The 25,214-nt window shown below is 36.2% G+C and overlaps 2 protein-coding genes across 2 annotated transcripts in view; both read right to left on the minus strand.

The window, feature by feature from the left end:
* Nucleotides 1-136: 136 nt before the first annotated feature.
* LOC123874891 (cysteine synthase-like) lies at nucleotides 137-4,961 on the minus strand. Its single transcript, XM_045920449.1, has 10 exons — nucleotides 4,720-4,961; nucleotides 4,458-4,561; nucleotides 4,201-4,362; nucleotides 3,960-4,120; nucleotides 3,546-3,770; nucleotides 3,189-3,321; nucleotides 2,072-2,252; nucleotides 1,528-1,662; nucleotides 965-1,191; nucleotides 137-410 (listed from the first exon to the last, which is right to left on the minus strand). Exons 1-10 carry the CDS (start codon nucleotides 4,800-4,802, stop codon nucleotides 343-345), a joined length of 1,479 nt encoding a protein of 492 aa, XP_045776405.1. The 5' UTR covers nucleotides 4,803-4,961; the 3' UTR covers nucleotides 137-342.
* A 999-nt stretch (nucleotides 4,962-5,960) lies between these two features.
* LOC123874889 (venom carboxylesterase-6) overlaps nucleotides 5,961-25,214 on the minus strand; it is a 36,076-nt gene continuing 16,822 nt past the window's right edge. Inside the window, exons 3-11 of the mRNA XM_045920447.1 lie at nucleotides 21,974-22,212; nucleotides 21,415-21,609; nucleotides 19,767-19,962; nucleotides 17,703-17,837; nucleotides 16,970-17,105; nucleotides 14,839-15,072; nucleotides 8,682-8,857; nucleotides 7,013-7,296; nucleotides 5,961-6,298 (exon numbers count right to left, since the gene is read on the minus strand). Of these exons, the coding sequence (XP_045776403.1) occupies nucleotides 6,115-6,298; nucleotides 7,013-7,296; nucleotides 8,682-8,857; nucleotides 14,839-15,072; nucleotides 16,970-17,105; nucleotides 17,703-17,837; nucleotides 19,767-19,962; nucleotides 21,415-21,609; nucleotides 21,974-22,212 (1,779 nt within the window). The 3' untranslated portion in view covers nucleotides 5,961-6,114. The remainder of the gene's footprint in view (nucleotides 6,299-7,012; nucleotides 7,297-8,681; nucleotides 8,858-14,838; nucleotides 15,073-16,969; nucleotides 17,106-17,702; nucleotides 17,838-19,766; nucleotides 19,963-21,414; nucleotides 21,610-21,973; nucleotides 22,213-25,214) is intronic.

Genomic DNA, 25,214 nt, shown 5'->3' on the forward strand with positions numbered 1-25,214 from the left:
TCCGTTTTTCCTTTTGAAGTACCCTAAAAATCTAAAAAAAAAGTTAGGATATTAGCACATAGTATGAAGTTCTTAATAAATTATCCCTAAAAAAATTACTGACAGTAAAAAATTGTGTACTTAAATGAAAAACATCATTTTTCCCCCATTTTATTATGATCATAGATATATTGTAGTTGTGACCTACTTATCTAATAATGAGATAGTTGATAAGAAAGTAGTTTTAATTAAGTCTAGTAAATAAGATTAAACATGTTTTTTTAATAATAAAACAAAATCAATGTATGAATTGGTTTTTTTCGCTGAAATTATCAAAATATCGATATGTAAATATGTTGCTTCTTAAAGATGATTGAAGATATAGTCGAAGACGTTGTCGCCCGTAACAACACCATCCGGTAAAAAGTAATCTGTAACGTAAGAAATAATATAAATTCGATAACAATAACCTTACAAGTGCATTTAAAAATGTTATAAATGTTATGTATATTATAAAATGTTATAAATTCGATAAAAGTAACCTTACAAATGCAAGTAAAAATGCTAGTATATCGAGTGGCCAAAATTAGGTAAGTAAGTTAAGTACCTATACCTGGCCATTTTAACTCATTCTTAGGGCAAAAGAATATTAGATTGAAAAGGCAAGTAGACCAAATAGAATAGGTAGTTAGATAATTGCTAAACAAGTGTAAATTAAAAATTTATAAATTATAACACCCCCGACAAGTGAAGGTTACGGTAATAACTAGAAAAGAGCTGATAACTTTCAAACGGCTGAACCGATTTTCTTGGATTATAGCTAAGAGCACTCTCGATCGAGCCACCTTTCAAACAAAAAACTAAATTAAAATCGGTTCATTAGTTTAGGAGCTACAATGCCACAGACACAAAGATACACAGATACACACGTCAAACTTATAAAACCCCTCTTTTTGGGTCGGGGGTTAATTAATAGGTTGCATACCATTGTCAATTTCGTGGATTTCAACCCCAATAACGACAAACGGTGTTATGTCTAAAATGCGCGATAACCGGCCTATCTTAGGCATGCCCTTCTTTCCGTTCTTGGCTAAAGTATAACAATCTTTAGCCAAATGGTCTGAAACTGGATCATTGAAATTGAAATCTGGTTTTGTGGAGTTCGTTGTATCATGCCGAATACTATTTTTTGTAATTGCCCCGACAAACCATCTGAAAGAAATGAATTAGCCATAATATTCATAATAGTCACTATATTTTACCGAATATACTGTTATGTATTCTGAGATATAATCGAGATTTCTTTAGATAACGTTCTCTCAGAGCCTTAGACATTCGTCATTTTGTTGAATTTTTAGGCCCTTTTGCAAGTTCAAATTAAAAGTACTTTTCAAATTAAACAAGACGGGTTCAGTAGTCTCCCCTATCGGTATAGGCATAGGGTTTCCAGATAGAGCAATTCAGCAGTCCGATTTATATACCTAAGTAGGTAGTTGTATATTCTACTTAACTTAGTTGCATTAAGTAAATAAATGTATTCGGAATTACCCTTTTTCATCTACAACAATGGCTATATCTTGATTATGCCTTTGCATTTCGTGAATCGCCTCAATGACAGTGGTTTTGTCGTCTACAATAGGACATTTTTGCGGGATTATATTTGTCATTGGTTGATTCCACCATCTGAAAAATTAAATAAAAAATATAATTAAAACCTCTAATTTGCTATGAATGAATGAAAGAGTATACTTTTATTGTACACCACAAAATTAGTACAGAAAAACACATACAAAGCACAACAAAATATAGGTACAATTTGGCGGCCTTATCGCTACCTAGCGATCTCTTCCAGGCAACCAAAATGGTGCAAAGGACATAGCTACAGATTATTAGAGATAGGTAAGTATACATTTATATGTAATATTAGAATAAATAAATACATAAATATATAATATATAAATACCTATCTGCTGGTTTATGATCTGTCGCTTGTTTAAACTTCGCTTAGTTGAAATTTTGTAAGTATTAGGAATCTATAGGTTAATTTTGCACGTATCTCGAACAAAAACATCTGAATGCATGGTATACCTACTTCCATTTACGCTCGGGTGGATCCATGAAAAGATGTGCTTCCATCCATTGATCAATAACAAACTTGCTCATATAGTTACGAATCCCATCGGGCATTATCACGACAATACGCTTGCCAGGGCCCATATTTCTTCTACGAGCAGCTTTAATAGCTGCAGCCAAAGCTGTTCCGCTGCTTCCGCCTAAAATTATTTGCTTAACATATTATTATTATTATCAATTTCAAACCTTTATTATTATATTCATAAGCGAATTTAATTTTCAACGAAAACAGCTTTTTTAGGGTTCCGTACCTCAAAAGGAAAAACGGAACCCTCATAGGATCACTTTATTGTCTGTCTGTCTATCTGTCCGTCCGTTCGTCGTGTCTGTCAAGAAAACCTATAGGGTACTTCCCGTTGACCGAGAATCATGAAATTTGGTAGGTAGGTAGGTCTTATAGCACGAGTAAAGGAATAAATCCGAAAGCCGTGAATTTTTGGTTACATCACTAAAAAAAATTAAAATTTGTTTAAATTGTCAAAGTAAGATAACTATACCAAGTGGGGTACCATATGAAAGGGCTTTACCTTTACCTGTATATTCTAAAACAGATTTTTATTTATTTTTATTCATAATAGTTTTTGATTTATCGTGCAAAATGCCGAAAAAAATACCCGAGTATGGAAACCTCGGTGCGCGAGTCTGACTCGCACTTGGCCGGTTTTTTATTGTGATAAGGCTTGCGCTTGACAGGTAGCATTGCGGTTTCTGAGGCCTAAGAAACAGTGTAATGATGGAGTCTGGATTGCAGCATGCTTGCCTAAGAAGATACCTATTCACTATTCACGCTTGAAGGTATTCAAGTTATACTTGGCAGGAAACCTGGGCACAGGAAGGGCGATCCATCCACACATAAGCAGTTCGTATCAGAAACGTCGAGCAAAAACGCTGCTGTGCTGCTGAGCTGTGTTCGTCAAAACATAACTACCTCTCAGTCTCTCCTCTACCTACCTTGTTTATTGATCAACTTAACTGTGACTTAGTAACTTTCTCTTCAATATATCTTTTCAAAACCATAGTTAACGATTTAAGTAAGTAAACGTGTGTACATTCTTTACATAGTTACAGGCACTTACCGCACAATATACCTTCCTTTTTTATAAGTTCTCTAGCCATGAGGAACGATTCTTCATCGGTCACTACTTCGTAGTCGTCTGCAATTGATTTATCCAACACAATCGGAACAGTTGAACCTCCAATGCCTTCGACCTAAATTTTTATTTCAAAATTATATTTACTTTGGATGACTGCTATCTTAATAGTATATATACATTCTAAAGCGATAAGTATAAAGTACGTAAGTAAGTTGTTTTCGAGCAATTTGTGTAGGCACCTCAATCTTTAATATAATATCTAATCTAACAAAACATACTTCATACGCATGTTTGCGGAAGTATCTTTTTTCCTAACAAACCAAAACATTTTGCGCTTACCAAAAATGGATGTTTTTTTGCATGTTCGTTGAACATAGTCGATCCATCTGGTTCTGCAGCGATTATGACGCATTTAGGAAATCTCTCTTTAATTCTGTATCCAACGCCTGTAATAGTTCCACCAGTGCCTGCGCCTGCGACTAGCATATCTACTTCACCTAATGTATTCAAAATTTCTAAGCCCGTCGTGTCGTAGTGAACCTTCGGATTGCAATGGTTTTCAAACTGAAAGTTCAGAATCATATCGACATCAATAAGTTGGTCGAAGATTATACACGGGTTTAAATATGCAGAATCAAAACTAGATGTATGTATTAGTACCTCGAGATATATATATTTATTATACTTGCAGATCATAATAATTAATAAGCAGTGGGTGAAGACAGTGTGATAATTTAAATATGTATAGCTTACTTGATCCAACATCAAGAAAGTATCTGGATCTGAGTCTTTAATTTGTCTGGCTATTTCGGTAGACGATTTATTTGTCTGTATGACATTGGCTCCAAATAAGCGTATGGTGTCTACTTTTTGTGTAGAATTCTTTTCGCCCATTACTATGGTACATTTCTTTTCTATAATTAGGTTAAAAAAGTTAGCAGGTCAACATACTTAGATCGAATTTAAGTCTTATGTCTATGAAAATATATCTCACTTAATAGTGCAGCATTCATAGCAACCCCGATGCCCGTGTTACCGGAGGTGGCTTCCACAAAATGAGTACCATCTGATATAAATGGTTCTGCATCCTTAGCCATAGCAAGAGCTATACGATCTTTAACAGAACCACCTGGATTCATAAATTCACACTTTACATCTGAAAGTTAAAGTCAATAAATGAAGCATATGTTTGACTTTTAGGTAATGAAACAAACAATTTACTATCTGAAATACTACATTTAATTTACATACAGATCTCACAAGAAAGTCCATGGTCTTTTGGGATATTATTTAATTTGACGATTGGAGTGTTTCCGACAAAATCTAAGATACCGTCGAATACCCTGTTCACGTACCTGTAAAAGATCAGGATAGTAAATAATTTTCACTATACGCACTACAATTATTATTATTGATCAAAATATTTTTTTAATTTTAGTAAGTAAGTAGTACTTCAACCAAGATTTCAACCTTCGAAACTGAAGGAAAATGTTACGGAATAAATAAAACTTACGGAGATTTCCATCGATAATTTTCCTTATGTTTGTTTAAGAGCTTTTGTGCGTTTGTTAAATTAAACATGTTATCAATATTCATTAATTTCCTTAAGTCTTAATAATTCACCACCTATCCTTTTATCCCGGTAATCGTGCCACCTATGATCACGAACTCTTTTATAATGCGGCCCAAACTTACTCGAAACTTCTTATATAAACTATTAGGTTCACTTAGATGTATTTTACTGCTACTAAAACAATATGATTCCAATATTTTGTATGTTACAAATATATGTATGATGTAGGCAATTTAATCAGAATCAAATATTAGCAGTTAATCAGTAGATAAGCATGAACAAAAGACATTTCTATGGTCATTAACTTTTCTTAAACCTGTTACTAGAATGCTAATGAAATAGAAATGACAGGAACATAATTAAATTTCCGGAAATAGGTAGGTCTATTGTTTTTCCTTCGTAGTCGCCCATGGTAACATTTTGCACCGATTCAGTTGTAGCGAATAGCGATACAAGTAATCGCAAAAAGACAGCAACACAGTTGCGATACTGCCGCTGATCGTATACCTTCGCCCACGTACGTTACAATGATTTGAAACTAACTTTAAATAACAAAAAGTTTTTTTAATACGTCATAAATCGTAAACCGCAATTTACCTTTCATTACAATGTTTACTTATCATACCTTAATTTAAAAAATAATACACTATTATTAAAACATCGATCAAAGTTACAACGAACTACAAGAACTTTTATATGATGTTACTTGCTGCTACGGAACTCTTCATGGGCGAGACTTGGCCGGTTTTTTATGTATGTTCCCCGGTTACTCAAAGACGCCTGGACCGATTTAGAATTTTTTTGTTTGAAAGGGTATACTTGCAGGTGGTCCCATATAAAGGTGAAGATCTGATGAATATCTTCGGAGATGGAGAACAGAACTCCTCAATGGATAAGAGTAAATGGCTCGCGATCAGTTAATAGCTCAATAAACAGTAGGTTTTTAACTAGGCATAGCATATTTTAGTACAGTAGGGCCGCTAAAAATTGTGAAATAAAAAAATTACAAAAGAAAAATAAAACAGACTTCAATAACCACAAACACTAAAAAGTTAAAAATAATTTGATTTATTACTGAAGGAAATTTTTTTTTTTCATTCATATGAAACAAGAATTCTTGTGTTGATATTTGAATGATAATGTTAGGTACTTAATCATCGATTTGAATGAAACAAGAGAAATAACCACAATGTGAACGCACATTTATTACCTTACATGCTATTACAGTTACAAGTCATACAGTTACCTATGCTTACTAGAGTTTCTATTCACACTTCACTTATAAACTAGATTTAAATACACTGTTCTCAACTTTTGTTGTCCACTCAACACTTATCAATGTTTTTCACTTGCATAGTTTTCGTAGAGCCAATCCCAAAAGCGCACTCTTGTCGGTTCAGGGTTGACTTTGAGGGTGAAGTTTTGTGTGATGTCGAGGTAGTTCACGCTGGCTGTGTCATTCACTGGCAGCCACTTGAAGTCCACTACGGACTCGTAGTCCACTGGGGGTGTTGGATTCCTGAAAGTCAAGAAACATTTTGAAAAATTTAAATCTTTTGTTTTTCTTATTGTATTTTGATGTACTGTTCCAGTGATTCTGCTGCTAAACTATTTCTTTCTTTCTTTTCTTTTTTGTTTGTGTTTTTCTACCGTACAACTTCCAATAATGTTATTAGGGTTCCGTACCTCAAAAGGAAAATTGCCTGTCTGTCTGTCCCTCTGTCGCGTCTGTCAAAAAAACCTATAGGGTACTTCCCGTTGACCTAGAATCATGAAATTTGGCGAATAGGGTCTTACATCACAAGTAAAGGAAAAATCTGAAAACCGCGAATTTATGGTTACATCGCAAAAAAAAAGATGTGTTCATGAACAAATAATAATTAGTATTTTTAAAGTAAGATAACTATACCAAGTGGGGTATCATATGAAAGGGTTTTATCTTTACATTCTAAGATTTTTATATACTTTTATGCATAATAGTTTTTGATTGATCTTGTAAAATGTCGGAAAAAATACCCGAATACGAAACCCTCGGTGTGCGACTCTGACTCGCACTTGGCCGCATTTTTTAAAGTAGCCGTTTGCACTTCTTTACAAAAATTTGCCCATATTTTAAGTAATTAGGGTAAGTTTTTAATGATCATTTCAGGAATCCTGGCAGGAAATTTATTCTAGGTGTAAACTTAGTTCAAGTCAATTTAAGTCCTACGTATGTATGTTGAGTGTAACTTACCCGGTTTTGGCAAAATTAGCCCACATTTGAACCATTTTCTTGGAAACCGTCGACTCCGGCGAGTTGTCATCTAGCCTGTAGTTTAATCTGGAGAAGTAAAACAGGTAGCCCATTTCGTCGCCGTGGCACGCGCCGGGGTGCGTAATGCCCAGCATGCGTTTGAAGAGGCCCAGAGCACCGTCGAACGCGAACCGGTACAGGTAAGTCGGACTGGTTCTGTTTGTCATTGCTTGTAACCGCAAAGTTTCTAGCGCTGGCCGCAGGAACATTACGTCTGTGAACAACTGTATGCAAACATTTCGTATTACAAGTAAACTCAAGTAAATAGTAGGTATTTAAGTAATTAATAGACTACGAATGTAGAATATCTGACCAGAATTTTGGTGTTAACGGATAAATGAATGTGGTGCTGTGTATGTGTAGTGATCATGTCAAAAGCACTCAGATACTGTCCCTGCCGCAATTGCTGGAGAGATGGTGTGAAATCCTACTGGATATTTTGTATTAGTTATTATACTACTAATACTTTACTAAAAGTTGAATAGTTACTTTTCCATTCTAGTTCCTTGAATTCAAACGTGCTTTTTCATTTGCAAATCTCAATGAAATCGGTTTTATGACCCGTCTTTATAGATGTTCATTATAAAATAGTAGAAAACAGAATAAATACTTTGGTGGCTGGACTACCGAACTATTTTTATTCAATTCAGAGCGTGAGAATCAGCTAAAATGACTTGCTTCTAGAAAAATTTCATAGTTCAATTTTTATTTTCCCATAATTAGCTTATGGGTGCATATCAACCTTACTACTTTTATCACTATGTAAACTACTAGATACTTATATGTGGTATAATACCAGTATTGCTCGATCTATTGTTATCGTTGCCCAATATGATTGAAATCGCAACCAAGTTTTATCCATGGGTTGTGTAGGTACAATCGTCGATCTATTGAAAGTGAATAATGTTTTTACATTGGCACTAGTATATGATAATTAATTATGAGATCTGTGATTGGCACCTTTAGCCGCTGTTCTGAAACTAATAAGTTGGCCCAAGGTACATGTTACCAGATACGCACGTTGATAGTAAGTACACACTAACACTATTCTATCCCACACATTTCGTTAGGGTTCCGTACCTCAAAAGGAAAAATGGAACCCATATAAGATCACTTTGTTGTCTGTCTGTCTGTAAACCATGAATTTGTGGCAACATTAAAAAAAATTAAAATGTGTTTCAATTTTCAAAGTAAGATAACTTATACCAAGTGGGGTTTCATATGAAAGGGCTTTACCTGTGTATTCTAAAACAGATTTCTTATTTATTTTTATGCATAATAGTTTTATATTTATCGTGCAAAATGTCGGAAACATTACCCGAGTACGTAACCGTCGCGTCGATGCGCGAGTCTGACTCGCACTTGGCCAGTTTTAAAATAAGTAGTAGCGTAGTGTGGGACGTCCTCCAGCACGATGGACTGACGATATAAAGCGGCTGGTGGGAAGTAGCTGGATGAGGAAGGCTGAGGACCGGGTGTGGTGGCGCTATTTAGGGAAGGCCTATGTCCAACAGTGGACGTCCACAGGCTCATGATGATGAAGTAGGATCTGGCGGTTCCGGGATCTGGCTCTATATGCTTTGTATAGGTAAGTACTTAGTTTACTTACGTCGATGAGACTGTCGATGTTGTGTATGTCAACAGGACGCTGCTGAAAGTAGAAGGCTCGGATATGGTCCGCCACTCGGCGTGCTCGTTTCTCGTCTAAAGTCGTCAGCTCTGGTGGAACGACCCGCTGGAACTCGCGGTCCAGTTCGCTCAGCAGCTTAGGGTAGCGTTGAAGGCCTACAAATTGTAAATGGAATTTGTTTAAATAATTTGGCGTGGAGACCTTGGGCCCGTGGGGCCCGGGGGCTCGAGCTCTTTTTGAGGAAATTTCGAAAAGGGTTATCGAGTCAACCGGGGACCCGAGAGCTGGCAGCTACCCTGGGCAAAGAATGAGTTTGGCCATCCAAAGGGGTAATGTTGCCAGCATCTTGGGTACAATGCCTCGCTGCGGTGGTCTCGATGAGGTTTTAGATTTAATTATTTTTATTTGTTTTAGTTTAAATTTAGATGGGAAACACAGTTCGCGCAAGAGCACTTACTCCAAACTGAGTTATTGTTTTTTGTGCGGTCATTCTTCTTGATACTCAATAAACGAAGCTTATTGAGTATCTTTTTGTCGCAATGAGCACCTGAGTTTCTGACAGATATCCACTCTTGCAGAGTCTTTGCAAAAATGGGACAAGGCAAGTTAATCGGAAAGAACTGTACCTAATCTTCTTCTACTATGACTCCGACATGTCAAATTGGCTCTGTTAAAGTTTCACACATCTTATTAGTAGAATTCTGATTGGACTAGAGTCTAGACCATTAGTTACCTATATATTTTCAAGAGCATAATGTAAGTGCAATACATAATACCAAAACAGTAAACAATAATAAAATGCAAGGACAGAATATACCAGAAACGCGTTTGTTATAGTAAATAGATCATTACATAAACCAGTCACAATGTAGACCTGCCGTAACGTTATAGGTATACCTATTACCTATATTACCTATACTAAGACTGCCGTTAGCGGATTATGTCATTCATGTAAGACACTGCGTAATAAAAGCGTTATATTTAATAGGAGTTTATATGTAGTGCGCTCCAAACAAATGTACTTTGGCTCTCATTTGAATATTACCCAATCAAACTCCATGAAAAGTCGACACGTTTTAGAAAAGAATATCTGTCTCTAGTTTTCCAGATTTTCGTTAGAATATTTAGTTTCAAAGTTACATGGGCTCAATACAAATCGTTTAACTCATGTAACTTTAAAACTAGATATTTTTACGAAAATCCGGCAAACAGCAGATAGATATTATTTTCTAGAACGTGTCCATAAAATTTCATGGGGTTCGATTGGTTAATATTCAAATGAGAGCCAATCTACGTTTGCATGGGGCAAGTGGCGAAGAAAACTCCGTTAATTCAGGAGCTTGAAAATTATTCCGTACCTAACACTTGATCTGGTACTAGTGTTATTCGGTAAATGTAATGGGCAAAAATACAGAACTTTTTATAGCCACGTACCTACCTAAATGAAAGTACGTACCTACCTACGTATTTAATCAATTAATCAGGGCCATTAATCATTTCATTGAATTGACTCAGATTATACTTTCGAGATAAAAATGTACATACGTAATTGATACCTTCTTACCTACATATAATTTCTTGGATTAAGCTGAGATTATACCTAATTATTATTATTATCTTCCTTTTGACCTAATATTTATAATCAAGCGAAAACGGCTAAACTGATTTAAAGGCAAACAGAGAAAAATAAATAAAGAGGCAGTAGATTAAATATTCTGAGGGAGTAGGTAGGTAGGTATATCACCGGGTTTTATTTTGGCGTGACCGTGGTGGTCTATGACCTGTGACACAAAACCAACAATCTTGTTTATTATGTTAATAAATCTAAGATGGCCACAAGGTAATAGTAGTGAGTAATTTAGTTAAACATAACTAAGCAGGTAGCTCCTAGTCGAAATTAAGAATTTTACGCGTTTTACGTAAGATTATTGCACGATGTTAAATCTGTATAATCATTATATTGAGAAATACAACTTTCGACCATTTTGTCATTTGTAGATATCTCTGATGATAGATTTGTTCTGTAAATTATCAAAAAAGCACTGATAGGCAACAGTTTTTTATTGTTTATTTTTAAAATGTCTGTGATACATAGACAGACAGATGGACTTCACGAAATTATTACGGCTCCTTGTTTTACTTCAGGCGTCTTAAAACAAAAATTATAATAAAACAAAAACATCGACTCCCCTGCCATATATATTTTTTTTAATAAAGAAAAATATTGGCCATGCTAATTATGACTAATACTCCCTTGCGTAAAGCTTGTGCCAGGAGTGGGTACGACAATAGTGGAGTTTGAACCGCCAACCTTTCGGAATTCAGTCCTCTCCTCAACCGTTGATCTATCGCTATCGAAGCTATATTGATTTTTTTTCAGAAAAATTATCGCTTATGTCACTTGGGATGATGTGGAATGGATTCCAACTATATTCTATTACATCTGGCATTTAGAAGTTATGGTGAAACAAAGAAATCCAATACCTAGGTTCTGGATACTATTACTTCTAGGTAAACGCGTCCCATCTTAGACCACATCATCACTTTCCATCAGGTGTGATTGTGGTCAAGCGCTTACCTATAGTGAATAAAAAAAAAAACCTACATATTACATGAACCCTGAATTAAAACCCAATTCCATGCTGTCTAGCGCGGAAATGCAGCCAGTGTTCTTGGCACCATTCCACGCGGGCATGATTTGTATAGTAATTCGATAAGGCTAGCTGTAAGTTTCATTATAATGTTTTCAATGAACCCTGAAAACTTAATACGCTGCTTTTTTGAGCAGTCGTCTAAAACCAATGCCTCAACAAAGTAGGTGTACAGATAACTGAACCGTTGTAGTCACGGATGAGGTCACATCCTCATGCTGTCATTACATTATTATCCAGTCCACTCTTCGGTTCACTGTCTGTTATCTAACAATTGTCGGGAAATGCGACAAACGACATACTCGTAGTACGTGACCATAACATAACATGTGTTACGTGGTCCGAAAACTTACTCATTCACGTAGTAAGTAGCTATTTGCTATATACTTACTACGCAAGATGCAAGTATTGCCGACTAAGGCATGTGAAACCCCGCAGTTCTCGTAGTTTCTTAAGCTTGGCCTATGATATTTCGCTGTAATATTTCGTGCTTGTGACAATCAGTTCAACGGTGTACATTTATTATTTCAATTGCACCAACAGCACAGAGTATACTTAGGTATACATACATAATGTTTTTATTTACTAACTAGGTATAGATGCCCGCAACTACGTCAACGTGGAATTAGGTTTTTTGAAAAGGAAACTCTTTGATTTTCCGAAACAAAAAGTAGCCTATGTACATCCCCGGTATGCAAGCTATCTCTCATCGATCCTCTTGTACCCCGTCACAATCAGCCTGAAAGCTAGCAGACAGACAGACATATTTTCGCATGATATAATTTAGAGTATGGAATATGGATTACAAGTTTATCATTCTTGTCCCTAGTTTTATTTAAGTATACATATACCTACCTACTGGAAAGTAATATTTTCATTCCATACTTATGGGACTACAGAAGTTTCAAAATAACTATATATACAAACATACTGTCTACAATTCAACCACTATACGTAGTAGTAAATTGTGGTAGAGTCAAGACTATCCAACACTAGCACGTCTCCTTTCAGCAAAGGTTGCCTGGTAGAGATTGCTCCAAGCAATAAGGCCGCCTTTGCACACAATTGTTTTTTCTGTTTTCTTCTTTCTGTGTTGTGATTTACATGTGTTTTTGTGTGCAATAAAGTGTTCTATCTATCTATCTATCTATCTATCTATTTCTAAGTATTTACTTGGGTAGGTATATCACAATTGTATCGAGCATTAAGTTATAATTTACCTCGCGACAATTTATTTAAGCATTAAGTACCTACCTGTCGCAATCGTTTGTCACAAAGTTGTTTTTGTTTGCGCTTTAGCGATGTAGATTGTAGTTTGATGAAACCGTAGCTATTTTAGCGTTACGATAATTTGCGATATCTATTGAAAGATTTATTAAATCTTCTGCCTTCTGCGGTTCTCGAGTAGCTAGAGGTTACAAATTGCAATTAGGCAGACGTGAATCAGATGGTCTAATTTCAAAATAAGTACAAATTATTTTCTTTATACTATATTTCAAAATTCGTTTATTTAGAATTTATGTTTGGATAAATAAGTTTCTTAGGTAAACTTTATTTTTTTTTATACTAGATTATTTTTTATTTTTTAAACCTTGCGATAAGTCGATATAGGTAGTCTTATAAAATTCTAGACAGCTTTGGCAAAGCAACATATTTCTCGTTTCCTTTCACTTGCGAAAAGTCTCGAAGGATTTTCGCGCCCAATGAAGGTACGGTCACATTATTGGAAAAAAACCACGCGACACTCGTCACACCCCAGCATAGAAATAAAATGCTCAAGAAATGAAGTGCTTCATATTATGCGGCCCGAAAAATAACAGCCAATTTATATGCTTATTTCAAATTGCTCAAATTTTTAGACTTATTGCTTAGGTACCTACATATTGTTTTATTATATAAGAATAAATATTTTGTTCTCACAATGGTCTTAAATATAAATATTTTGCAATCGTTATTAAGCTTTATATTCAAATGCCAAGGTTTGTAATAAACTGAAGTTGTTGATATTATAAAACTTTTTTCTACATTTCATAATAATAAGAGACATAGATGCATTATGTGTGCAAACCTGGCCACTTCAGCTAATATCATTTTGTTTGTGAGCCGTCGTCTACACGGTCTACTAATAATTATAAGCTCAGATTATAAGTCAATGCATTCTAGTACTAAATTTACTGGACCTATGTTCCTACTTCCTACTGTTAATTTTTTATAATTTGCTGATTTAATAAAAACCAATGAGCCTACTTATTTTGACCAGTAATTGCTTAAAAGGCATTTCGCATGTTCTTATGGTAGGTTGTACCTGTCGGTTACGAATTATGATGCTTTTAAGTGTTGAGGTTTGATGACAAATAAAAATTTATGATATTGCTCATTATGACCATTAATAATATGGACTTATATCGATTACAAATTGTAGTTAACTTTGGTTATAACTTAATTTTATGTTCACCATGCCCTTATTGCAATAAATGTTTCCAGTTGCAGTATGGCTATTGACCTAAATAATACAGCTACATCGTAAAGATAAATATTACGTACAATAAAAATTCTGATAGGAGTACCTACCTACCAGTCAAGTTGAAAGTTTACACATTAGTCCTCATTACCTATCACTAGAATAGAATAGATTTTTATTCAAATAAACTTTTACAAGTGCTTTTGAATCGTCAAAAAATTTACCACTGGTTCGGAATGCCGTTCCTACCGAGAAGAACCGCAAGAAACTCGGCGGTTGCTCTTTTCAATTGTTCAATTTACAATAATAATAACTAGTATAGATAGGTAGTAGGTACCTACTACATCATTAGGGTATCATAAGGGTTAGATAATAGAGATCTATAGTCTATTCCTAATTTTCCAGGGATTATAATTTTAGGTTTTGTTTTCCGGCTTTTGAATGACATGCACATTCTGCCTATAGAGGATGATGGACGATGTAATGAAATTGCAAATTCTCGGCTTTATTATCTAAGTAGTCACTAATTATCTCATTTTTGCTTCATCGTAATAATAATATGATAAACATATATAATTGATTGCATACAGCAAACTAGATGATATTGCAACTTCGTCCGCGTGCATATGTTATATACCTACGATTTACTATTACATAGTATAGATAAGTATTATATTAATATATTAGGTACAACATGTTATTGGTTTCCAAAAATGTCATGGGAACTTTCTAGGATAAAGAATAATTAATCCGTCGCTAAGTTATGTCTGAAATAAGTAAATGTGTTCGCAATTTTGTGCACGTGAGTTTAAGTTTTTCAGAAATCCCGTGGGAACTCTTACACTTTCCTGAGAAAAATTAGCCGTCCATCCCCTAGATGTAAGCTAATTCTGTAAACGTCAAAACCCGTGAAAACGAAGCACATGATCCACGGTTAGACCTACCTTCGCATATATTAGGTATAATGATTGGAAAGTATGGATATGGATGTATATTATGGATTAGGATTTCTAAAGGTACTTACGTCGAAACAATATAATGCCTTCTTGCGCATTATATCCAGTAAGAAATGGAACGTCCGCTCCCGGTAGCAATTCCTTGGGTGGCTTCGTCAGGAAGGCTCCTGGTATGTCTTGCTCCACAACGGGCAGGAAAGGCAGCGCCACTGTGCTGTGTAGGTCCTCGGATTTGCCGGGAGCCCCCGCCAACCGCACTCCGGCTTTCACTAGCAACTCGCTTGGTGTAGCGCGAAGATAGCCTGAAGGACGAGAAAATATTCGATTAAAGCCTGAAAGAGCCTGAAAAACGCGACACAATAACAAAAACACCACGTCCACTTCAGGACGTAAATCTCTTGTAGGGACTTCCACACGTCATGGTCTTGCGCCGCCTGATGCCAGCGAACTTACGAGTATGTCACTTTCTAGTCGATCCTTTGCTCATTGCTCCCTTGCGCCCGCCGTGTTTAACGGACCACCACCAACAAACAACTTTCGTATTTAATAAAATATTAGTAATGCACTGTCCATTTTACCTAATTATTACGTATGTTGACTTATTAAAAAAAAAATACCTACCTACCTTCCTCCTTATCCGCAATGATTTAGAGTTACATTTGATATTAAATTACTCATTTTTAACCCCCGACCCAAAAAGAGGGTTGTTATAAGTTTGACGTGTGTATTTATGTATCTGTCTGTGGAATCGTAGCTCCTAAACTAATGGACTGATTTTAATTGAGTTTTGTTTGTTTGAAAGGTGGCTTGATCGAGAGTGTTCTAAGCTATACCTACTCCAAGAAAATCGGTTCAGCCGTTTGAAAGTTATCAGCTCTTTTCTAGTTACTTGTCGGGGGTGTTATAATTAGGTATTAATTTACACTTGTACTAGCATAATACAATGTCTGCCTAAGCAGGCGTAGGTAAGTAGGTAAAGCATAATACATATTATGCAGTATGCAGCGTATCTGCATATTAGGTATGCTAAATGTAACCATATACATAAGTAGGTACTACATTATGCGCCCAATATTTAGTTCGACACATTACGTTCAACATGACAAAAATGATTTAATCCATTCCAAAGCTGGCCCTCTAAGTAATTCCAAAATTTTCAAGTTTGCTGAGTAAGACTTCATGTGAGACGTAATCAAAAGCTTTCGTCATGTCTATAAAAATGGTAACCGTAACTTTCTTGGCATTCATATTTTTTATGATTTGATCCACTAGTTTATAACAAGCTTTAAGAGTCGTCGATTTCTTACATTGGAACATTCATACATAATATATATTCAATAACAACTACGTAACTTAAAAACAGCATAATTCATTTACTTAACATATTTCGTACAGCTACCTATATGAAATGTAGGTCAGGGATGATAAAGATGAACATGCATATAATAAATCAGGCGCATCAACACCACGAACCCTTAAAAGATTAACTATTAACCTCGATACAACGGCTCACCTTTTATGTAAGACGAAGTCATGACTTGAAATGCGCTGTGGTGAATTTATATGACGTGTTAATCAAAATTCCTGCGTTGGTGAAGATTTTTTTTGTCATTGTTCAATGTTGTTGAGTTCATCCATTGTTTTATTAATTATGTTCTTAAAATAGTCGTCATTAAAATAAACGTGAGGTCCGATTTATGGCTAGGTCGTTACAAGCGGTTATAAAATATAACTTAGTGACAGGGTGAGGATAAGTCCTACCGAACGAATTTCGATTTCCGACGCCGACGGCCAACAGAGTTTCGCCATTCTGCACGGGAGATGTTATACTCAGTGTACAAGTATGTGCGCAAACACAGGTACCCTCTCTAGTGTCTACATATTCCTCTCTCATTGTCCGATGGGACGGCAATTCGACATGACTGGAGAAAGATTAGGCGCAGAACCGACGTGACGCGGATGGCTTGAAATGCTCTCCGTGGCACAGGTGTGAAACACCGCCAACTTCCGAACTTCGAGCTAGTGGATATTGAGAATTTTTTGTCAGAAAAACCCTCTTTTAAAACGACTGCGCAACGCGAAGAGTGTTATATTGTGATCATCTATGTGTTTGTTTTATCATTTACATAATCTTCAGTTGTGTAATTTGCTTCTTTCAGGAGCGATCAGTGATCGAATAAGAAGAGGGGATATACTTACCAAGCAGTTCTGCGGTGTTGTTGGTATCGATGCCAAGTTCTCGGCCCAGCTCAAAGGCGCGAGTGCGGGGATCTTGCGCCAGCGCCCACGGCGAAAGCGCCACGCCACTTTCCGCGATTGCCGCATGAAAGAGGCCCTGGGAAAATAGGCTCTGTTAGGTATACATAATATTATTTAATATTCTGTATTCAGTAGTCAGGGTTAATAGGAGGCACTCTCACTATAACAATTGAGGGTTGTCTTCTATCCTCTTAGATGTCCATTAGACAATACTTAGTCCATTCCACTCACTCTACCGGGTGATCACTATTATCTGGGAATTAATTTACCTGACAAATAGCGGAACAGTAGAGCGGCCAGTATTTGGTATTTGAAGATCATTTGAATATTTAAACAGACTTAAGGATAAAATTTAAGAACTTCTATATATTTAAGAACACCTTGAAATTCAAGAACACGTTGTTTAGAACTAAGATATTCAAATTTTTTTTTTAATAAAAAAATATGATACCTACTGGCCGCTTCACTCTTACATTATGATTTTCAGATGGTATGGTTCCACTTTGCCACCCAGATGGAGTTACCCTTCACCCAGGTAAACAAAGTGGAATAATATAGATGCCGTTCATGGAACCGACTGACCCAAATGACGTATCTCTGGAAATATCCGACCAACCGAAGTACCGAAACGCGTCATAAGATTTACGCCAATATGCTTGTGTTTTATATTCACCTGCGATGATGATGAAAGCATGTGCAAATGCACGGATGCGGCGCCGGCGGATTCGCCGAAGATCGTCACTCGTTCCGGGTCGCCACCGAAGACCTCGATGTTGTCACGTACCCATTTAAGAGCCATCACTTGATCCTGCGTAAAAAGAACACACCTTTATTTTAGAGTATAATTTAAATGCTCACCAAAATAATTTTTATACCCTAAGACCAAGCACCAAGTAAAATATGTTAACTTCAAAAAGAAATAAACCCACTCTATACAATTATTAGGTACACTCATTAGAATAATTGTACGTGTTGTAATTTATATTCTTTTTGCCTGCCAAAATAGATTAATGCTCACCAAATCTTGTTTTCCTTTAATAGTAACAATAATACCCAAAATGAGAGTTCCAAATAGCTTTCGCGTAGTCAATTAATTATCCAACCTGAACCCAAAATATATTATTTTTAAAAATCCAGTGGAAACTTTTTGATTTTCCACGTGATTTTCAGCAGTCACGAAAAAAACATGTTCTGCTTTAGGATTTAGACGGATGCATCGTGAAAAGCTACCAGACAGAAATCTGTCTATCAGTATGGATAACTCTTGACCATGTGTGACCAAGCATTGCTCAAGCTGTAATAAACTCAGCATTATATTATTAGAGTCATCATTGAGACTGGATCTACGCAAATCTTCCGAACGCCCTTCTAAACTATTATTGCTTTTGTCTTGTCTAAAGGAAACTATAGTCAGCCCTTTGTGTACCATATTATAATGTAACAATTAACGCAACGAAACAATGAGATTTTAACGTTGCATAGATTTTAACCAGCAATCTCCTTCAAGTAAGTAGGTAACTGAAAACTATCACAAAACGAACTCCAGATTCACGCTAAGAAATCTCGCATCGGTTACATCTCGTAGCTGACTTCTTGGTGTGAGTATGGTGTGAGTATGGTACATTTAGGTACGATCTCGTTTTTCAACAGTGAACTCTTTTGTCTCAGACTTTATAAACTGACTCCGAACGGATAACGGTCTCATCTCTTCTCGGATGTTTTCGCCGTGTGGGCTGGATTGTCAAAGTCATTGTCATTGTCAAAGTCGCAAACAATAAAAATGCTTGAACCCTAGTCAACATAGTGTGACAATAAGGAGCGATTAGGTATAATTTATGTTTGTAAACAAGTTTAACAACAAACCTTGAAACCCCGAGTATTTTTATTGGCAAGCTTAGAAAGACAGAGGCATAGTTGAAAGCGTGACGACTGCGACACGATGCGTTCATCCGTGAATGTATATTTTATTCATAGTTGTCCTGGTAAAATATTGTATTGTAGGTAATATCTGATATTTATACATACTAATAGGAGATCGAATGTTGACTGTCTGTGAACGATGTTCATAATTTTATTTTTTCATTTATTTATTTAATAATAGACTTAATTTGAAGAGAAACATTTTTCACCAGTTGTTATAGACCAAAGCACTAGATAAAAAACAGACTGGTGTTTGGAATTTTGCAGCCCAAATAGACCGTAGTTTGTGCTAGGGCTGACAAAAAAGAAAAAAAAAGATTAATTTATTTTAAGATTTTAAGATTTAAAAAAAAAGTTAAAAAAAGTAAAAAAAAAAGAAAAAAGAAAAAGTAAAAAAAAGGAAAAAGAGAAAAAAATAGCTGAGTCCATTTGAGGACGCTCCGGTGTCGGAGTGCGGTGGGGTAATGGAAAACATCTGCTAGGGTAATTATTATCTCGTGCCGTATTCTGTCTTCAAACGTTCAAGCAGTACTTACCTAAAGGACAAGACGTAGACACTAGGGCGACCGTCTTATTTGGTCTAGCTTTAATGGTAGTTTACCTCGGGACCTTCCACGTTCTCAATAATTAATGATTAACATTTTTATGCTAAAGCAATCCTGCCCGGCTAGCATGGGCAGTAGATAAAAATTATATCAACCGATTATATCCACTGATGTCATAGAAATCAGTGGATATAATCGGGGATATAATTTTTATCTACTGCCCATGCTAGCCGGGCTGAGGGTATAGGATAAAAATGTAGGGGTATTTATACCTTAAGTCCCATATTCCCGGACACCTCTTCACTGTCCAAGCTCAAGAAGCCAAGCGCCCCAAGCCTGTAATTGAGCGTGACGAGTACGACGCCAGCGCCGATCAAATGATCCGGCCCATAGAGGAACGCGTTGCCAGACCCCACTGCGAAGGCGCCGCCGTGGATCCATACCATCACTGCGAGTTTCGGGTTGTATCTAATTACCAGACACATATTTTAAAACTTATTAGATGTTGATTTAAATGCATGCAGCATACATTAATAGCTAGTTTACAGTATAAGATGTACCTCTAATAGCAGAATGTTATCGAAACAAAGCGTCACTACAGTCCCAATATTGAACACGTTTAAATTTTTTTTGTGATATAACCACAAATTCAAGGTTTTAGGACTTTTCCTTTACTTTTGCTTTAAGACCTACCTACCTGCCTGCCAAATTTCATGATTCTAGGTCAACGGGATGTAGGTAGCCTATTGGTTTTCTTGACAGACACGACAGACGGACAGACAGACAGCACAGTGATCCTATAAGGGTTCCTTTCTTCCTTTTGAATTACGACACCCTAAAAATATAATCCGCCAAACATAATATCTCTTGTACCTTTAAAGGTTCCACTTAACTGGAAGGTCAATGGGTAGATTAATCATAACATCGAGAGTAATTTAATTATTACGAAATGTATTGGACGCAAATATTACCCCGTGCTTTCGCGATTCCTTTCGTCAAAGGTTGTCTGGTGCAATAAACAATAAAACTAAATAAATAAAGATGTAAAAACAACCTTGTCGTTTTCGCCTAATAGAATACTTAATATTGTATTATTATTTATTAGGGTTCCGTACCCAAAGGGTAAAAACGGAACCGTATTAATGTCATTCTGCTGTCTGTCTGTCTGTCTGTCCGCGTGTCACAAGTCTCTAGCTCGTAGACGAAGTTAGTTACACACCTAAAATTTTTGTATTTGGTGTAAGACGTTGACCCAAAACCCATACATGAAAAAGGAGCTAGAAACAAAAAAAATCTTACCCTAGCATGTGGGGTATCATTGCTTAGGGCTCATTGAGTAGAGTATAAGCATATTTTTTTATTTTGTTTTTTTCTTATAAAAAGAGGAACTGGGGGACAATCAAAGTTTTAGACCATTTTTATGACGGGGGCTATCTCAAAAACTTAACTAGTTAGGAAAGAAAAATTTCGGTATATTATATAGGTACCATACACGTACTGTATTTAAACGACAAATACTGGAAACAACGATTTACAAAATAGTTTGTAAGCTGTGGCCAAAACAAACAAACATTTTTGGGGGTTTCTTTCACGGTTTCTTGCGATGTTCTAGCTCGAAAAATAAATATTTAATACACCCAAAATATGATGTTCATATTGTACGGAACCCTAAAAGAGCAAGGCCCGACTCGCACTTATTTAAATTAACACACATAATATTATGCAGAGTGCTACGCATTATATTGCTTACTAAGGTCACATTCATTCAATTAAAAAAAATCCATATCATTTCGAACCATTCTAAATAAAATTGTTACGCTAACTTTTTCAACTCTATCCTACAATCGCTACAATTTTTTTTAATTTTGGCAAAATTTAAGTTAAGAGAAGTGCTTTTAAAGATAATTCTAAAATCATTACCCGGTCAACTTATCAGGCAAAGCGGGCGTATAGACGTTAAGGAAGAGGCAGTCCTCATCCCCTTTGTAGGTGTCAAAGAGCATGAAGCGATGGGGACATACGGCGCCTTCTTCGAGGGCGTCGCGGATTCCTGACCAGGGCTCCAGCGGAGCAGGCGGCCTGAACCGCAGGGAGCCGCGTGGAGGCTGTGCATACCTAAAAAAACGAAAAGTATTTACCTTAGAATAATTATTTATCGATCTATTCTGCTCCGAGAGGTGAAATAATTCTTTCGCCTACCGATATTAGGTACAGGATTCAATATTCAGTGGGATATCGTTACTTGAAACGAGTATTTCATTGAGTTTTAGCTTTTCGGCCGGCCTTTTCTCGTCAGAATCTGTATTTCGTTCCAGGTTCCAGCGAGAGTCACGACTCACTACTACAGGCATAATTTATGTAATAGCTACTCGTTGTAAATTATTTTGAAAAGTATGTGTGGAGGTCTACTTGAAATAAATATTAACAAATTATAAATTCAGCAGGTATTTCCTAATAAGTATAATACTTCATTTCTTACCTAATTCCTTTAAAACTGTAGTACGGCGTCTGCGCGCTAGTTCTTGCCACGACTCTTCGTCCACGTAAAGAGCCAAGCTTTGTGTCAACAACTGGACCTCCGCCTACCCGCATGCGATCCACAAGCGCGTGAACAAGCCGTGCTGCTCGCGCTGGGACAGTCTGCAGGCGCCGCAGAGCGTACTTCAGCCCTACAGACTCGCTTACTGTACTCGATAACCTTCGCCATGCTCCTGTCACCTGTGCGAGAATAACAGAATATTTCATAAGGCCTCATTCATACGACGAGAGCTTTTTTAACATCCGTTAAAAAAGCGTTCAAAACAAATGCATTCCCAAGTATCTGTTCACACGACAACGCTTTTTTAACGCGTACAACCACGTGCAACGTTAGGTTTTCTATGGTTAGGCCTCATTCGCACGAGAGTTTTTTTAACGTCCGTTAAAAAGCGTTCAAATAGAACAAATGCATTCCCAAGTATCTGTTCACACGTCAACGCTTTTTTGACGCGCACTTTATATTTTCAGCGCAACGCGGGGTTTTAACGCAACGCTTTTTTGACGATCGTGCGAATTAGGACTTTAAAAAGCGTTCAAATAGAGCAAATGCATTCCCAAGTATCTGTTCACACGTCAACGCTTTTTTAACACACACTTTGTATTTGCAGCGCAACGCGGGGTTTTAACGCAACGCTTTTTTAACGCCAGTGCGAATTAGAGCTTAAGGGGACGGTATATTCCAGGTATAATTTCAAATCTAGAGATGGCGATACACATTGTATCGGCATCTCTCTTAGACGCCCCTGAACCGGTTGCGCATCGCCACAGTGTAGATTATTATTTTCACATCGCTCCTGCATTTAATCATTACGTCACCCCACTTCAGTGTTTACGATGGAGTAAAAAGTCAAGTTATGTATAAGTTTAAAATTCAAAGTTATAGTGATAAAAAATATTTATTATGAAATAATTAAAAATTTATTTAAAAAAATTAATCTGTAGGTATCATCAGAATCGATTACATTCGACTTCGCTGGGTTACTTTATTGTAATATATAACATTGCGTATCTATAAAAAATATTTGTACAAGTTAAATATTGTTTTATATACTACTAGAGGATCCCTGCGGCTTCGCCTGCGTTGATTTCGGTTTTTTTGAATCCCGTAGGAACTCTTCATTTTTCCGGGATAAAAAGTAGCCTATGTCCTTCTCCGGGATGTATCCCAAGTCTGTACCAAATTTCATTAAAATCGGTTCAGTGGTTGGGCCGTGAAAACGTAGCAGACAGACAGACACACTTTCGCATTTATAATATTAGTATGGATTTTAATACACACTGTTGCCAAGTTACTATCATTAGTTAGTAAACAGTCACTGATAAAAAAAAAAAATATTATAATGTACTTTTATTGTTTTGTCAACAACGAGAAATAATGAATGAGATCTATTTACAATCATGCTAATAGGTGTCTTTTTCAACCTGTATGCTTATTATAGTAGGAGATTTAACATTTCACCAACTTTCATAGAATGAGATCACACACACACAGTAACATTAAATTAAAATGGGCCTAAATAACCTTGACTTAAGGTCCTAAATTCAATTACACCGATTTTAATTTCTGGTTCTGTCTGACTGGCTATACATGAATGGATTAATTTGAGCTATAAAACAAGGCGGTTAAGGTCTATTTTACGTTAACGTTCTCATTATAAACCCCTATCTGCCAGTTTTGGTCATTACTGTGGTGACCATTACATTTGGCCTTGAAAGAAGATACTTCACATGGATAAAAGATTATAGCATGGACAAGTCCAAGTTTCTGAAATTTTCACTTATTGATAATGATAACACTGTCATTCCTAATTACTTACATTTATAGGTAAATCTTATATTTTCTATATCTTATTGCTATTATAGATGCTGAGATTATAGAAATTACACTCAACTGAAATTCAATGAAAATATAGTTAGCACGGACATTACACAAGTAACTATTTATTGCATTTCACTAATTACCGAGATCGTAAAATCCTATTTTTTCATATTATCAAAACGTTTACAGTAAAAAAATATCACACGCGCTAGGCGTGCAAAAACACCTGAAAGAGATTATATGCACCTGCAGCCATAACAGGATAACATTATAATATATTTCGTGTTGTATAAAAAGCTGTTTTGTTTATAATCCTTGTTTTTGTTTATTCAATATGGTTACAGTCAAACCGGCCCGCTCGGAGCTAATAGCCATAAAAGTTAACTAATTAGGTGAAATATTCCAAAAGAGCATAAGTGGGTATGTACACATTCAATACGCTAACTTAACTGTTTACGTTAAGGTTCAAAGTCAAAGCGCTGGAGAAATGTTTTTATATGATACTGAACAAAGTCAAGACAGAGATTAAAAATATTTTATAGCTTTTTTGTTATATTCAGATTCGGGCCATTGATTCAAATTTTAAATTTGTAGTAATTATGTTCTCTAATTCAGAAGCTGAGCTCTTTTTCTGGATGCCTATCATTAGGCATCCAGAAAAAGAGGTCATTACCTTTTCGCTAAAAGACAATTTTACGTTGACTGACATGAAAGCAAAGTGCCTAGTAAGCCAATAGACAATTCAGCTAGATGACATCAAAGCAGATTACCCAGTCGGCAGAGAGTCAACTTAGCTGTACGCCATAAAAACAGAATGCACAAGTAGCAAAACGTCTGGAATTGTGAATAGTCTGTATGATTAGAACACCTCATTAGCCAGACGTCAAATTACATAGTTGGATGACATAAACGCTGAATGAGATAGTATCTAAAACGTCTGGAAAAGTAAATAGTCTAAATGGTCTGTTGCTTGCTCCCTTTTTAATTTTTAACCAACTTCCAAAAAGAAGGTGGTTCTCAATTCAGCCTGTTTTTTTACCCCATTGCGGCAAAGCCTAAAGGAAGAGTTATGATTTTAGCAGTCTGTATATATATGTGTGTGTGTTTGTATCCAGATTCTGTGTGTTCCACCGTAGCGCCGAAACTACTGGGCTGATTTTGATGAATGAGGTGTAAATCGATTTGTCGTAAAGATCCGGGTAACATAGGCTACATTTTATACGAAAAAAATTGACCTAACGGATGTAATATGAAAAAAAGTGGGGGTGAAAAGGTACTACCACTAACTAACAATTGTGCCAGGACTGGTCCTGATGGGATTTTGAAGTTTGAAAAGGTGCAGTTGGTTCTCTATATAACGTAG

The sequence above is a fragment of the Maniola jurtina genome, chromosome 19 (assembly GCF_905333055.1).
Source record: "Maniola jurtina chromosome 19, ilManJurt1.1, whole genome shotgun sequence".
Taxonomy (NCBI): Eukaryota; Metazoa; Arthropoda; class Insecta; order Lepidoptera; family Nymphalidae; genus Maniola; species Maniola jurtina.